The sequence below is a fragment of the Larimichthys crocea genome, chromosome XV (genome assembly GCF_000972845.2).
Source record: "Larimichthys crocea isolate SSNF chromosome XV, L_crocea_2.0, whole genome shotgun sequence".
In the NCBI taxonomy this organism is placed as follows: Eukaryota; Metazoa; Chordata; class Actinopteri; family Sciaenidae; genus Larimichthys; species Larimichthys crocea.
Window position 1 is genome coordinate 9,805,986 of NC_040025.1, and position 16,010 is coordinate 9,821,995.

Consider the following 16,010-nt stretch of genomic DNA (forward strand, 5'->3'; position numbering starts at 1 on the left):
CTTGGTCCCATGTCTGGAATAAAGTATATCTAATCTAACAGAGGGAAGCTGTCTGTCTCTGTCTCTCTCTCTCGCGCGCACGCACCGTTGACAGACCACAATGGCAAAAGCTTAACGTGCGCGCTCCCGCTGTGTAGCGACAAGATGGCGGTCGCCGCCCCATCAGGTAAATGCTCGGCAGAAATAAAATAAAAAAAATCACAGAGAGACGTGAGGGCGTCCAACCACCGGCTCAATGAATCTTAACAAGGCGGCCGTGCAGCTCCGCGGCGGGGCCGGTTGTGTATGTAACGAGGCGGCCGCTGCGTGTGGAGAAACGAGCGGGCAGAGAATGAATAGGAAGCTACGAGCTAACGTGAAGCTAAGTTGGACTTATGCGTTAATTTCACGTCGATTAAATGATTTAACAGCAGTTTCTTGCATGTGTGAGAGCGTGCAGCTTGGTAGCTTTTTATTTAATCACGTTATTTATCAACGCTGACGGTGTTTTTTTTGTTTTTTATTAGCGTTGATGTTATAGTGTGATGCTACGAGCAGCTCACACGCCTAACGGTCCAGGTGATGCGTTCAGCTGATGTGCGACATAAAAACAGTGCACGGTGTTTGTGTCGTTAAATCATGTTAAAGTGACGTTTGGTGCACGGTAACCGTTAAAGGCTGTGACGTCAACGATGACGGCACGTTTTTTTTCTGTCTCAGCTGACCGAGATGAGTGTCAATAATAATGATAATAATGATGAAAGGCTGTGTGGAGATGAACTGAGCTCATGTCGGTGCACCAGCTGCCAGCTGTGTGTGTGTGTGTGTGTGTGTTTGTTTGCACGGTGCAGCACCTTCATATCTCACTGCAGAGGCCAAATGATGCAGCAGAGTCGAAGACAGATGCTCAGAAATGAGCTGAGAGGACATGAATGGACAGCTAGTAGTATGAAAAGGCTGGTGATGATGAAAGCCGGTCAGCTATCTTTGTTTTCCTGTTTTGTGTGTGTGTGTGTGTGTGTGTGTGTGTGGAGATGAGTCATGCCACAGGCCAGCTCACACCTTTTTTTTTTTTGTGTGTGTGTGTGTATAACTGCAAGTCATCGCCTAGATCCACTCCTCATGGTGTATGCTCGTTTGGAGGTGAGCATTAACAGCTGTGTGTTCGCAGGTGTTAAAGTTCCTCGCAATTTCCGGCTCCTGGAGGAGCTGGAAGAAGGCCAGAAAGGTGTGGGAGACGGGACGGTGAGCTGGGGTCTGGAGGATGACGAAGACATGACCTTAACGCGATGGAGAGGGGTGATCCTCGGCCCTCCGAGGGTGAGTGGTGCCGTTTTGTTTAAACGTCGTGCAATCCGGGGACGTCGTGTTACTTTTGCACCTCAGCTAGATAAACTAAAACCTGAAGGCAGGTGCAGAGGATGACGTGTAATGAACGATAATATGTTACTTGTGACAGGTGACGGCAACAGGTAGCACATCATGAAGAATATCACGGAATAGAGCGGGATTCATCACTTAAAATAGTACAATAAACACAGGAGTTACTAATGATGCTGTGGTGACCGCTGTCTATTAGAAACTAAACAAACAAATATATACACATATGCATTTTGGCTTGTAATTAAGCTTCCATTCAGGTCAGACAGAGTCAGCGTGCTGCATGTTGTCTCACTGGAAAGTCTCTGCTGCAATAAATAGAACTGAACCTTAATTAGTATAATCAGAAACACCTTTATTGATCCGGCATGTCTAATTCACTGCTAAATGTATGGATTCATGTTCACTGCTTCTTAAACTGTGGTACGTGTATGCGACCTTCCTCTGGCTGTACATTAAAGTTGAATATATTCATTAAAAAACATATTATGAATGAGACTGAGATCCCTGGAAAGCATTTTTAATATAAATTTTGCATCTCCAGTAATATTTAGTTCCGATGTCTTCATGCATATAGCATGCACATACATCCATGATTAGTTCCAGGCTGAAACGTGACGGCAAGATAAGTGAGCGGGGGTTTAAAAAAACATCGTCATCGTGGCTCCAAATGGGAAATGTTGGGAGGACAAGCGCGGATCAGGAGTACCCTTTTCCACCAAATTACCTCGACCTTATTAGTAATAAAACTACCCATAGCTGAACAGGGTCGACCTACGCTGCTGTATTTTAATGTCTGTCATATGTCGGTACTTTCTAAGGTGGTACAGTTTGGGTTGACTGAGCCTGTGGTAGTTATGTTCAGCTCATTATGCATCTATAATAAGTATATAACTAGAGTTTAAACTAAAAATATGTTATATTTTTATTTTATTTTTGTTGAATCCGTCGAACACTGTGTGCTCTTTATTGATTTAATATGCTCTTCACTCCCCTCTCCATCCACAGACAAGCTATGAAAACAGGATGTACAATCTGAAGGTTGAATGTGGGCCAGAGTACCCAGAGTTACCGCCGTACGTCAGATTTGTGACAAAGATAAACTTGAACGGCGTGCACACCTCCAACGGTGTGGTATGTAAATCTTCTTAAACCCCTTGTTGTTATTCGAGCTTCATTACCCGAATGTGGAAGCGTCAGCTGTCAGCAGGCTTTTGAACTGGATTAAAATGTTCTGGATGCTGCTCTTACATTGTTTGGAGAAAGACTCTGGCTCATGTATGTTTTGTAATATCAAAGTTTGTCCTGTATTTGCATCATTTTTAGAGTATTTGCATGTAGCACAAAGCTTGTGAACACACCAGAGTATCCAGACAAATAATGAAATGAAGACTTTTTGCATGCTGTCACACCTGCTCTGTAAACTGATCAGCACAGATAAGTAAGTTCCTCTTGCAAGTGCTTCAATCCTCTGACAGCTGGTGAAACCACCAGATGAGAATAGTATATGTGTGTATGTACTTCTTCATTTAGACACAGTTCAGTCCAAATCTGATTGTTGTTTTTAAAAATGTGCTAATATGATCACTTTTTCCCAACGTGGATGCACACTAAGTAAGTGTACTGGATCCATCTAAAGGAGGTTGTCTTATTGGGAAACCCCACCGGGACGTCTCCGTCACATTACAGCTCCTATGCTGTTTTAATCCATTCACCACACGATTTCAAACCCCACCAGGAGCCTTTCAGAAGCAGATTTGGTTACTTCTAAAAATGTAAATATGTCTCGATGCCATTTCTGTGCCTGACTTCCGGCCAGCTTGGGCTGCTCTGTGCACATTGATGCTGACGGCTTGCAGCGTTCGCCAAAAATAGAACCAGCTGAGTAAGCCGAGCAGAGAGACGCTACTGAAACGGACCACGGCCCGACTGGTGGGGTTTGAAACATTGACTAGAACAGCCGTGATTTAGCTCCGGTGGCTGTGGTGCACACAGAACGCTGGAATTTAGCTGTTACAGTCCCCTCAAAATGTAGTACGTGTAGTATTGACGGCTGAAGAGCGACATGAAGGTAGGGAGAGAGAGAAAGAGGGAAGATCACATGCTGGGATTGAGTTCTGGCTGCTGCAACAAGGACTGCGCATGACTAACTTGGGGTGCACGCTCCACCAGGTGAGGGGGCTATGTGAGGGTGTCTCAAAGGTTAAATCATGCAAGTCTAGGTACGCACAGCCGACGTATCCAACGTTACTTGGATAACTGTGGAGGTTCTAGAGCTAATGCATGCCAACGAGCGCTGATCGGCTGCCTGTCGGGGTGCAAATGTGACAATTTGACTGAACATGGAGTGATAGAATATCTTTAAAGCCCACTAGTTCACCTGGTAGAGTGTGCATGTACAAAGGCTCAGTCTTCGGGCCACAGGTAACGAACCTGTGGCCATTTGCTGCATGCCACCCCGGCTGTCTCTCTCCCTACCTTCAGCTTTGTCAATAAAAGCTTAAAAAGTCCCAGAAGATCTCTTTAAAACAACATTTTGGTGAACATTAAGCTGGGGCACGATGTGTTTGCAGGCTTCAGGGTCTAACCTCACTATCCATCCTTCTCCCGTTCTCCGTCCTGCAGGTTGACATGCATGCGGTGACTGCACTGGCCAAGTGGCAGAACTCCTACAGTATCCAGATGGTGCTGCTGGAGCTGCGACGGCTCATGACGTGCAAGGAGAACATGAAGCTTCCTCAGCCACCCGAGGGCCAGATGTACACCAACTGAGCTCTCCCCATGCTACTTTTCCTCCATCTTCTTCTTCTCCTCCTCCCAAACTCTTCTGTTAAGCTTTTATCCCCATTCTGCCATGTGACATTCCACCTCCTGCCGACATCTGGGCTGAACACACACACACACACAGCAGAAGACTTAGTATACAAACATATACATGAAAACACACACACATAAACACACACATATATCTGTATACACACTTATAGAGCGTTCATGAAAGTCATTCCAGGCACTGGCCCCCCCTCCCTCTCTCCCATCACTGGAGCTCTGTGTTGGACTCGTCCTCAGTCCACATCAGATCTGATCATTCGAATACTGTACATGTTACTAATCTTTTTTTATTATTATTTGTTAAAAATGCAGATTGTACAATAACATAAATAATCTTATTGAGTGTACCTCTCTCTGTGTGTGTTTGCCTTTTTGTAGTTGCCTCTTAACATGATCGCACATCCGCTAGTCTTCTTTCAAAGTGTCTATACGAAACCCAAAAACATTTAACTTTCACGTGTTGTCATGTGGACAGATGTTTGATGAAATATCATAATTGCATGGCTGCAGCTCAGTAAGGTCACCTGACTCTCACCTGTTTTGTTTTTTTCTCCCCTCCCTCTATGTAAGAGTCATCCAAAGTGAACACTGTTTATCTGATCTTAGTATGCAAATCTACTGTAAGTCTGCCAGTCCCAGTTGAACCGTGCTTGACAATAGAAAGTGAAAATCAGCTACCTCTTTTGGTCCTGTGTAACATCAGAGGAGTTTTCTGTGAAACTGTCTTTTGCTACTTTGATGTGACACTTTGTTTCTACTCTCTCCACTTTCTTTCATAAATCTTAATTCATGCATTTGTGTCGTTGTAGATCACTGACGTGTTCACAGTGCTCACGGGTCAGGAAAGTTTCAATTATCCTAACACACGGGTAATCAAACTATGGTGTGTCTACCTCCCCCAATGGGACATGGAGGAAAAATGAACATTTCTTTCACTAACAAACATCACACCAATGTGGATTTAAAATTTAGACAGGTTTATCATGGATAAAGGTTTAGTTTGGAGTTTTAGGAGATTGAGTGGAGTTGACTGGCTGCAGGGACACAGGAGGGAGTTGAGACAAATGTTTTTAGGAATAAACCTGCCTCCTACGCAAAAACTAGTTTAACATAATTCATGGTTTTATGTGGAGACCCTCATGTTTTCTGAGGTGGTGTAAAAAGTTTGAGAAACTCTGATCTGGCAGACTCAACAGAAGCTTCATGCAAACACTTTAAAAACCATGTACTCAATGGTTTGCTTTATGTATATTAAAAAAAAAAACAGACATTAAGTTTTATAATAGATTTTTATATATTTAAATATTTTAAAACATTATTAAATGTAGGCAGTAGCTCTGTCAGGGCCCCCTCGTGGCAGGGAGGACCTGTGTGTGGATCCGGCCCTGATTAAACATCTTCCTGTAAGTGAACCTAACTTTAATCTTATTTGAGGTTTACCAAAGGTTGTACAAGTCCACAGGCAAGAAGACTGGTTAGGTGGTGTAGGATTGAATACAGACGGTGATCAAATATTTATCTGAAAATGCTCAAAGCCTCGAGCAAGATTAAAGTCAGAAGCCAAACTGAGAACATGAACCAGCTGCGAGACAAACATAAGAACAGGGAGACATGAACTGATGTCTGTCTGACCAGAAAATGAGCACAAAGACAACGACGATTGCTTTACATTCAGGTGAGCCACTGACAGACTTCTGTTCCTGCTGGTTTACTATGAAACAGAGGCCTTATCTGTCGAGTCATGGACTCCATGGACTCAATAAAACCTCTGAAGGTGTCTGACACCAACAGCACACAGTGCATGTTGGTTCACTGGAAAGTTTCTGCTGCAATAAATGGAACTGAACCTTATTAGTATCATTGAAAACAGCTGCTGCTGTTGTCTATTTGGAGGCCAAAAGTCAACACCCTGAACTCTGCCACTGCTTTGTGGCACATTATCCTGTTGAAAGAGGCCATCAGGGAATACAGTTTCCAAGAAAGGGTGTACAAATCCACGTGATGTAAAAGAAACCATCATTCATCAAACCATGCCACCTTCTTCTCTTGCTCTTTGGTCCAGTCCTGATGCTCCCATGCCCACTGTTGGATAGGGGTCAACACAGGCACCCTAACTGGCCAACAGACTGTGATGCATGCGATGTGTTCTGACTCCTTTCCATCAGAACCAGCATTTACTTTTTCAACAATTCAAAGAGCTGCAGTAGCTCGTCTGTTGGTCGGACCACATGGGCCAGCCTTCGCTCCCCATGTGAATCAATGAGTCTTGGCTGCCCATGACACTTTAGTGATCTTTAGTTTACTGTCACCCACTGACAGGTGCCTTGATAACAAGAGGTGTCAGATCACAAGCTGCATCTTGTGCCTCAAGGCCTGCAGGGGGCATTGCAGAGCTGAGGCCGTCAAAAACAACTTACCGCAGCACATTCAGTGTTTCTGCTGGAGCAGGTGAATGTAGGTGAACAACAATGTCATGACACACTGCAGTGCTGACTTGACCCAATTAAGAGGTGGATGCAGTAAAGACAGATCAGTGGATAAAGACACTGCCCTCTGTTATCCAGTGGAGTTGATCAACTGCCGGGTTGGACTCTGACCTACCCAGAAGCCATGTGATTCCCATCAGTGTGTGTGTGTCAGAATAGCGTGAGGAAGTGTGTCTCTAACCTCTATGTAAGATGACAGCAAGTCCTTTTCAACGCCTCGAGGGACTGAACAAACTCGTGAGTACATTTCCAAGTCTAACAGCAGCTTGTTTGCTGGTGGGATCAGCAGTGAGTGTATGTTTCAGTTCCTCTTAAACATGAGGATCTGTGCTAAGGCCACACTATTTTCATTAGCAGCAAGAGATTATATTATTTAAAGAAGCCTTTCTTGGACTAACGTGTATCATGTGAGCAACTCTGACTTGTTTTTGTCCATCATCATGAGATCATTGTGAAAGCTACAAGCCGGCCAACAGACAGAGCACGGAGGAACCTCATGGTTTGTTGGATTTTCCTCCACAACGTGTGAAAGGGGGATGAGAATTGTATCAGCTGCTTCAAACACGAGTAGCTGTACGTACTGTTTCTGTGAACTGAGATGACACAAGTCCTTGACTGGGTTTGTTACCTTAATGCACATGAAGTTGTACATTGACAATGACCAATAAACTTTACTGCCTCTCAGATATTTACCTTTAATAGCTTGTGTTGCTTTATCTACAATCTTTTTATTGAAGCAATCTGAATTAGGTGGTATTTTTCTGTATAATGATACATTTACTTTTGATACTTTGGGTATTTTTGACATATTTTGTCTTTTACTTCAGTGAGATTTTGAAAACAGGATTTTTACTTTTAGATTGTTGTAGTAGTTCTTTTAAAAAGGATCTGAGTATTATATCCAGCGGCTCTGAGCACGAGTTGTAAGTGACATAAAGGTTGTTATGGCATCTTATTTATGTTTTGATATTATTCATGTGAAAGTCAGTGTAAATGTTGAATAGTAGATGAAGCTGAGGTAATGTATGGTTGTTAAAAGTCAGTGTTGTCATGGATCGATATGAGTTTCTGACTGAGTAAACCAGGTGAAGTAGAGCATCAAGTCGGTAGTGGGCAGGGTTCAGATTTATGACTAAGTCTGGATCTCCTTTTTTACATTTAGTTAATATTGAAATAAATCATTGTTCAAGTCTGAATTAAGTTCTTCATGAGTTTGTGAGTTATGTCCCCCTTTTACATTCCAACATTCATGAATAAGACAACACTATCAGACAAAGATGTGGTACATGTAAACCAACTTTTACTGATGGACCTATCACAAGTTCAGGAGGCATTACAGGAATGTTTAATTTACTTCCTTTTGGAACAATATCTAATGACTTGACTTTTTCTCTAAGGTATGACACACAGCAGAGGTGGATCCATTTTGGGGGACGTCTTCTTCTTCTTCTTCAGACTTTCTGTGGACTGATCCGGCTGCAGCATGGCTCTGCTGATCCATCTGCTGGCCTGTGCCTTTGGTCTGGGCTCTTGGGTGGCGGTGAACGGTCTGTGGGTGGAACTGCCACTCATCGTCAACACTCTCCCGGAGGGCTGGGAGCTCCCTTCTTACCTGACTGTCATCATCCAGTTGGCCAACCTTGGACCTCTGTTGGTCACCCTCATGCACAAACTGTGCCCGGGTCGTCTTAAAGAGAAGGTTGTGATTTACTCCATCCTCTCCATTGGGATCGTCTCCTGCGTCTTGCTCGCCTTCTTCTGGGACAAGACGACGATAGTGGCCGGGGCGTCACGCAGCACTGCCTTCTTCATCATCACCTTCTTCCTCTCTCTGGTGGACTGCACCTCCTCTGTTACCTTCCTGCCTTTCATGATGCAGCTTCCAGCTAAATATGTCACCACGTACTTTATTGGCGAAGGGCTGAGCGGTTTCATTCCTGCTGTAGTCGCTCTGGCACAAGGTGTGGGCATCGCCAAATGTGTCAACTCCTCTGAGGGAAACCACACAAGCGGGGACATGTGGTCAATACATACGGTGTATCTTCCTCCCAACTTTTCCACCGAGGTGTTTTTCTTCTTCCTAGCACTCATGATGTGCGTAAGCTTGGCTGCTTTCATCGCACTGAACAGGCTTCCTCGGACATACGAGCTGTCGACCGAAAACCTTGTGCCAGACACTGTGGCATCTGTCAGCTCCGGCCTGGACAACCCTGGAGCAGAGACTGATGGGAAGGGTGTGAAATGTCAGGCTGAGGGGGAAGCCCAGAGCAAGCTTCTGCAGGCCAGATCTAAACACTCCGTGTACCAGATGACATTCATCTACTTTCTGGTGGTTTGGGCTAATGCTGCCACCAATGGCCTGCTGCCCTCTGTGCAGACGTACTCCTGTATGCCCTACGGCAACCTGGCCTATCACCTTTCTGCTGCTCTGTCGTCAGTGGCTAACCCACTAGCGTGCACCATTGCAATGTTCTTCCAAAAAAGGTAAAACATTTTTCATTAAAGGACAGGCTCACAATTTTCCAAGTCTTGTTTTTGCAAGAGGAAGAGAGAGCCAAAACTTAAACCTGCAGGTTCTGTTCCAGAAGTAAGAAAACCTAATTTATAGTCCCATCGACGTGTAATTATGCTAATTTAACATTTAACAAACACCACTACCCAGAAGCCCGAGACCTCCAAGGGTAAAATGTTGCAGCTCGACAAAAACACTACAAGCAAGTTGACAGATCGCGATGAATTCAGTCAACTGTCAATCAAAGCAGCCATGCTTCTAATCCTGCATAACTTTAAGCCTTAATATAATTTGAACGGGTGAGTTGTATAAAAATTCAGACTCAGTGCAGTGCTGACAAAGTATTCGTCATTCAACTTTGTTAAAATCTCTAAGGCTTCAGTTTCTAATAGTAAGTGCTGCGGTGGATGCTGAGAAAGACTTACTGAAGAAATATTAAATCAGAGATTCGGTTAGGTTAGAGAAACTAATGGAACAGAGGCTTGACGGGAAGTTTGAGTGAATAAAAAGTGAGTTTCAGTCTTTATGGTTTTCAATGCAGCTCCGGAAGAAAGCACAGTCCAAGGAAACAAAAAGAGGAAACGCTGAACAAACACTTTGTCCCCCTCACTTATGAAAAGGTTCATATGAGGTCCTGACTGTTGTTGACTGTTCTTTTTCAGGACATTGCTGTCACTTAGATAAAAAGCTTTGGCACACAGTTTAAGTGTGTCAATAAAAGCCTTAACAAGACAACAAGTTGTCTTTTATCTCTTAAGTGCAATCTTCGAGGTAAAACTGCTGTTGATAACGAACCTCGTGTGTTTTCAGGTCGCTCGTCTTTCTTGGCGCGCTGACAGTGTTGGGCACAGGGTTTGGCAGCTATAACATGGCTATGGCAGCTATGAGTCCGTGTCCTTTGCTTCAAGGATCTGCGGTGGGAGAGACGATCATCGTAAGTGAAACACAAACATGTTGTGTAAGAGAGACATAGGAAACATTTCTCAGTGGTTTATCGGGGTAATATGTCAAGTTCAACTCCTCCATTTAGTATTGAGCAACTCTGCTTTCTCTCATAACTGATGATAATGACATATTTGGGTTGATTATGCAGCTGAGGTATCAACATTTCAAAGTGATGATGTGTGAAATCCTGAGTTGTTATTCGAGCACACATCATGTTAAATGTTTCCCAGCTGAATCCACTTTGTTTCTTTGTCTCCACCAGGTGCTCTCGTGGCTCTTCTTCACCGGGACGCTCACTTACGTCAAAGTGATGGTCGGTGTTATCCTGAGAGACCGGAGCCACATCGCCCTGGTCTGGTGTGGTGCTGCGTCACAGATGGGCTCGCTCGTCGGCTCGGTCACCATGTTCCCGTTGGTGAACGTGTACCAACTGTTTAAATCGGGAGACTTCTGCAACACGAAATGTCCTTTATGACGACTGATCTGAGAGCTACAGGACCGAGGAGGCTGGAGACGCTCCTAGTTTGATGAATACCGCTCTCTTGTCTGAGGTGGGAGTTAATTAGTGTAGCTTAGCCTAAAGACTGGAGGCAGTGGCTAGCCTAGCTTTGTCCAAAGGTAACTTATTTTTACATTTCAGTATTGGCATTAAGCAAGCAAGTTTAAACATGGCTTTTAGTGGCACGAGTAAACAAATACTTTAAGCATAGATCGAGGCTAACTGTTTCCAGTCTTTATGCTGCCCACATCTCGTCTTTCTCTCAACATAAAAAACAAAATGTGTTTCCCGAAATGTCAAACTACTCCGAGGTTCTTCTCTAGGACCTCCATTATTCATCCTTTTTATTTTTAAGAAGTGATGTTTTTATCATTTTAAAGCCACGTTTGCACTTTTTAATTTATCACCGTTTGTGTCAAAGTTCTTCGATAGACTATGTATGATGGGAAAATATATTAACTTGCATAAATATTAAATATTTAGTTCAGATCCAGGTACTTTTTTTCAATTCTAATTGTTTTTGTCCACTAGATGGCACAAGCACGCTTCTGTATGTCAGCACCTGTCGTCACATTCATGCAGGTGCTCAGTGACCACAAATCCTGACACATGAAATATATTCATGCATGTATCTAATAAAAAAGCTAATAAAAAGAGGCTGTCCATGCATTTTATCACTGTGAATATGACAAACAGTCGCTACATTTAGAGTGTGAGACTACCAGCTGCAGTCAGATGTAATGTAGACGTCCAGGTGTTGGACAGCAGAAGTCCTGCAGTAAATATTATAAATATATTAACTCTGTTATTTAATGTACTGTTAGGTGTACCCAGTGATGGAAAGTAACTAGTAAGTAGATTTACTCTAGACCTGTACTTCAGTACAATTTTTGAGGTACTTGTACTCTTTCTGGCTGTTTTCTGAAATATTAAATCTAGTTACTAATACTAATACTAATATAAAATACTAGTTTGTTTACAATATGGCTAAGATTTCATGATATTATCGCCACTGTAGCAACCACTATCAGTTAAATAAGGCTGCTGAGAGGCTAAGCAGGCTCTTCATATTGGGACTTCTTCTAATCAAAGATCCACAGAATAACAACTTAACTTATAATGTAACAAAACTAGATGAAATGAAAATATTTGAGCCTCACTCTTTGTCTGAATCCCGCCACAGAGTAAACAGGTAAAATAAGATGGACCCACACCCTCTGTGCCAATAACGGGAATGATGTGATCCAGAGAACGTGTGTTAACTAAACAAATGGACTTCTTCTAGCTTCTACTGTGATATTTATAGAAAAATATTGATGCTATCAGTGAAATTCACCTTTAAGTTTTGTGTCTTTGTGTGTTTTGTCTGTGAGTTACCGTCACCTTCACTGTTGGAGTGTGAACAACAAGGCGAGACTTTTTTTAAATATCATGGTTGTCGTCATCATAAACTGACTTTACAGATATGAGAAATAAAAATATGAGTTTATAAAATACAACACAGATTTAAGTGATTAATTAAAGTGATTCCAACAATTTGGCTTGTGACTCCTGAGCTGTTTGCCACATTTCAGATGTCCTTGAGTTGTTATCGTGTTAATGTTCACATTATTTCAAGAAAAAAAACCCTCAAATAAATCACTAAAAATCTGAAACCAGGAGGGGACATTTTACTTTTGATACTTTAAGTATATTTTTCTCATTTTGAATGTACTTTGGCGTACATAAATGATCTGAGTACATCCCCCACCTAATATTCAGTCACCACCCCTGAAAACAGACCAATTAAACCGCCCAGCAGAGAGTTTTACTTTTTAATTGACTTTTTACAGGCTATGCTAATGTTATTGTCCACTTATTGTAATTTATTGATGCAGACTACAGACTGAACTAGTCATGGAAATGGTGATAAGAAACAGAGAGATAAACATCCATGAGAAAGCAGACAGACAATGATCCTATAACACGTCTGGTCCGAGCCCCCCCTCATCCTTATCAAAGATGCTGCTGCACATACTCCTCCTCTGAGGAGAAGGATGGAGGGACGCTGGTCATCCATGGGAACCGCAGAGTGGTTTCCCCATCAGCAGCTGTTCCTCCTCTCTGCCCCCTTGCCCTTCAGAAGGAGAGCGAGAGGTTCCCCCGGCCTGGAGGAAGAGAGGAGGAGGAGGAGGAGGAGGGCTCTAATTACTGACGCTCAGTGGGGGCCGATGGCTGTTGCTCCTACCGATGGTCACTTGGGAGCTTCCCTGACCCCGACACTGAGTAAAAACAAAAAGATAAGGAAGGGAAAATGGGGCCACAATTAGCCCTATGTAGCCTCCAGGGTCCGGGATCAGTGGAGGAGAAGCACAGATGGGACTTTCTCACTTGGATTTGTTGAATCTACATTGCAGCATTGTGCAAGCTGTAGAGAAATCACTGCAGTCGGATGTTGGTGCAGGACGGATTTGAATAAAATCACCTCAAACAATAGACCAGATTTATTGTTTTTTTGTCTGAAAATAAATACATTGGTGCGCAGCGTTGACCCGAAGGCCGCATGTAAACGCCGCTCTCCTGTTGTTTACACGACCTTGAGGTATTTATATGGAATCAAAAGGATTTTCTCTAAGCTTCATTAGCTAAATTCCTTGATTGGCTCGGGGCTTTTGTGTCAGGACAAAACAAAAGCGGCAAAGAAAAGTGTATCATTTTCCTGCGCGAGTGTCAGATGGTCCCATCGCTCCTCCAGCTGGTCAGGAGGGGCTGTGACCACCTGGATGCTGCGTCCCAGTCCTGTGAGATCCTGCAGTCTCCTCTGCCATGTGAAGACTTCACTTACTACGCCACAGAGAGGTCCATCTGCTCAGGACGACACCTCCCAAAGAGCCCCCCCACCGCCACCACCACCTCCTCCACCACCACCACCACTATCACAGCTTCCCCTCCCTCCAACCAACCACTGTGCCTCTCAGCTAAATGAGCAGCGTGTCAAATGGAAGGAGGATTTACCCTTCCTTTAACTGGATGAGGGGATGAATTCACAGCGCCAGCCGCCACCGCCGCGATGCATGCATGCGTGCGATGAATGAATGAACCCACCTGCACTCCTGCTGAATCGACAGATATGTCACCTGTATCTGACTTTGCTCTGAGGAACAAACGTTCAGTGCTTAGCAGCACAAAAAAGAAAAGAAAAAAAAGAAAAGAAAGGAAGGTGGACTGATTTTTCTTGACAAGTAGAAAAATAACAAAACAATGCTCAGAAAAGTGTAGAAATCTGCTTGGGTGAACTCACGGGCCGACAAGATTTTGGCAGCTTGATGTTCAGGTGAACAGCTTGTGGGTAAACCAACTGCTGATGCATGCAGACGATTCACAGACAGGCGCAGCTCAGACAGCAACTCTCCCCATCAATTTCCACACACAAGCCCCATTTAATAAACGCCGTCCATTTATTTGAAATTGGATGTGACAGCCCTGTGTCATTTCACTATAGCGTCTCAGAGCAGACAGTGATGCACATGGGCCCACTCCTCGTTTTCTATCAGCAGGTATTGATGTTGCTTTAATGAAGTGCCTAGCACTCCACCCTAGGAAGAGACAAGTCTGTCAGCATATGTAAATGCTTCCTGCCTGTCATTGTTGTGAGGGGTTCAGCATGGGTCAGGATAGATTCCCCCTCTGGGAAGCCTTTGTTCTGGGGCCCGACTGTGCCACATGAGGGGACCAATTACAGAGCCGCACAGCAGGACGGGGGTGCTAACTTGTTACCCTGCTGTAGTGAGCTAATTATTACCTCCACTCTGTGGGGTAGTCTAGAGCCAATGCGCCACGGATGGCTAACAAAAGCTAGCCTGTGTGTATTCATGTAGCTCCAGTCTGTGATGAGACGCTTCGGTTTATATCGAAGGCGCCATTATCACAGTTTGGAAAAGGTCATCCTAATTTTCCAGCCATAAATAGCTACTGAACTACTTAAATCCCCGCGGAGCTCCTTTGCATTGTCAATGCAAAGGCAATTTACAGGCTACAGACTGCCAACCACATAACCTTGATGTGGTGTCAAGAAATGATTTATGAAAATGCATCCAGCTCCGCTCGTCCCGAGTGAGACCTGGCTGGACCCGGAGTGTTGACACAAAGCCCAAAAAACAGCCCGGCGCAAACAGCCACTCGCTGAATTATCATTCGTATCATAACATCTCGATGGGCTTTTGTTCCCAGTTCCTGATGAGATAGTGGCAGTCTGTTCCTCATCAAGGAGTACGAGAGATTTCTGCCAGGTTTCTCGGCCCGAGCAATAAAAAAAAAAAAATGTTTCAGCTGACGCACAAAATGATGCTTTATGCTAATGTCAGCGGAGCGAGTGGAGGAAATAACAATGAGCAGGTCAGCCTAAATGTGTAAACACACCTGAGCTGGAGCTGCATTATCACAAGTGTTTTTTAGAGGGTGAAATAAAGGGCGTTTTTTTTTTTTTTTAGGATATGCATATAGACGCCCTTCCCTTCTTGCTATTAGCCCCCCCTCCCCTGATATCCAGCCCATTCATCTCCTTCTCCCCACCCCCAGTGACCAGTCTAGCCCAGCTGCTAGGGGCTACCAGTTCCCCCTCGTGTGTGTGGGGCCAGTCAAGTGGAAAATGGCTGCTACCGAGAGAGCCCACTTTAGAGAGCCATCATCCTTTGAAGGGGCATGATGGCCTTTGACAGCCGCAGTGTTAACATGGAGCCCACACCAACACAGCGCTGCTATTATCGTGTTTACTAAAGCAAGAGGAGAGAAGAGGAGATCAAGGGGAGACCCCGTTGGTTGATGTTTGAATCCAAAGGGGTGGCCGGGGTGCTCGTCTGAGCCGCGACACGGTGGCAGTGTGGGGAAACATGACATGGGATCACTCACAGCCAGGTGGAGATTGTATTTCAACACGTCAGGCGAGCTTTTAGTGAACAGGTCGTTCAGAGAGTGTGTGCTTTCTTATCGTGGTACAGTGTGAGCGCTGTTCATTCATCTGTTTCAGGCAGATATGGCAGGTGACTCCTGCACGAAGTGATTCAAAATGTTTGTGGTGTGTACCATAAAGGCAAATATCTGATGAGATGGTGTTTGGACACTGGATAGCCAATGAGCGTGAAGGTGCTGCGTCACATCAGTGGTACATAAACAAGCTGAATATAAACCTGTGAACCGGTGTTTGTATGACAGTCGTCTGTCGAGGATATTTAACTTCTTTACTGGGTCACTGTTTCTAAATCTCAGTGAGAAATGACTCAAAGAGACACACTTTCAGTGTCTTCTGTCTCACTGACACAGTTCCATAAATATTTGACCTAAAGCTGCAAGAAGAGAGAGAAGAAACAAGCTGTGAACACAAAACTGGAAACATCATTAC

General features: G+C 44.1%; 3 protein-coding genes across 7 annotated transcripts in view; 2 read left to right on the forward strand and 1 right to left on the reverse strand.

Annotated features, from left to right (window-relative positions):
- Window positions 1–4,061, reverse strand: part of klhl12 (kelch-like family member 12) — a 52,339-nt gene extending 48,278 nt beyond the window's left edge. The window contains exon 1 of one of the 2 annotated variants that reach the window (XM_019253526.2): window positions 3,953–4,061. The gene's annotated coding sequence lies outside the window, so the exon portion shown is untranslated. Of the gene's footprint in view, window positions 1–3,947 lie in introns of both variants that reach the window. The other variant, XM_027288954.1, reaches the window with a different exon arrangement.
- LOC104919927 (ubiquitin-conjugating enzyme E2 variant 1-like) lies at window positions 40–4,538 on the forward strand. 2 transcript variants are annotated; one of them, XM_010732055.3, is made up of 4 exons: window positions 40–166; window positions 1,151–1,299; window positions 2,368–2,493; window positions 3,985–4,538. In XM_010732055.3, exons 1-4 carry the CDS (start codon window positions 145–147, stop codon window positions 4,129–4,131), a joined length of 444 nt encoding a protein of 147 aa, XP_010730357.1. In that variant the 5' UTR covers window positions 40–144; the 3' UTR covers window positions 4,132–4,538. The 2 variants fall into 2 exon arrangements, with proteins under 2 accessions (XP_010730357.1, XP_027144757.1); XM_027288956.1 differs by lacking the exon at window positions 40–166 and adding an exon at window positions 744–955.
- A 1,364-nt stretch (window positions 4,539–5,902) lies between these two features.
- On the forward strand, window positions 5,903–12,132 carry slc52a3-1 (solute carrier family 52 member 3-1). Of its 3 annotated transcripts, none has more exons than XM_019257124.2 (4): window positions 5,903–6,914; window positions 8,075–9,161; window positions 10,000–10,123; window positions 10,397–12,132. In XM_019257124.2, exons 2-4 carry the CDS (start codon window positions 8,161–8,163, stop codon window positions 10,607–10,609), a joined length of 1,338 nt encoding a protein of 445 aa, XP_019112669.1. In that variant the 5' UTR covers window positions 5,903–6,914; window positions 8,075–8,160; the 3' UTR covers window positions 10,610–12,132. The 3 variants fall into 3 exon arrangements, with proteins under 3 accessions (XP_019112669.1, XP_010730356.2, XP_019112684.1); XM_010732054.3 differs by lacking the exon at window positions 5,903–6,914 and adding an exon at window positions 6,929–7,250; XM_019257139.2 differs by lacking the exon at window positions 5,903–6,914 and adding an exon at window positions 6,929–7,176.
- Window positions 12,133–16,010: the final 3,878 nt, after the last annotated feature.

Bases quoted from the DNA above. Each gene is read 5' to 3' on its own strand.
- LOC104919927 (XM_027288956.1), top strand. From the start codon at position 859: ATGATGCAGCAGAGTCGAAGACAGATGCTCAGAAATGAGCTGAGAGGA. The intron at 956-1,150 runs GTCAGCTATCTT...GTGTGTTCGCAG, and splicing joins GCTGGTGATGATGAAAGCCG to GTGTTAAAGTTCCTCGCAAT. The intron at 1,300-2,367 runs GTGAGTGGTGCC...CTCCATCCACAG, and splicing joins TGATCCTCGGCCCTCCGAGG to ACAAGCTATGAAAACAGGAT.
- slc52a3-1 (XM_019257124.2), top strand. From the start codon at position 8,161: ATGGCTCTGCTGATCCATCTGCTGGCCTGTGCCTTTGGTCTGGGCTCT. The intron at 9,162-9,999 runs GTAAAACATTTT...GTGTGTTTTCAG, and splicing joins GCAATGTTCTTCCAAAAAAG to GTCGCTCGTCTTTCTTGGCG. The intron at 10,124-10,396 runs GTAAGTGAAACA...TGTCTCCACCAG, and splicing joins CGGTGGGAGAGACGATCATC to GTGCTCTCGTGGCTCTTCTT.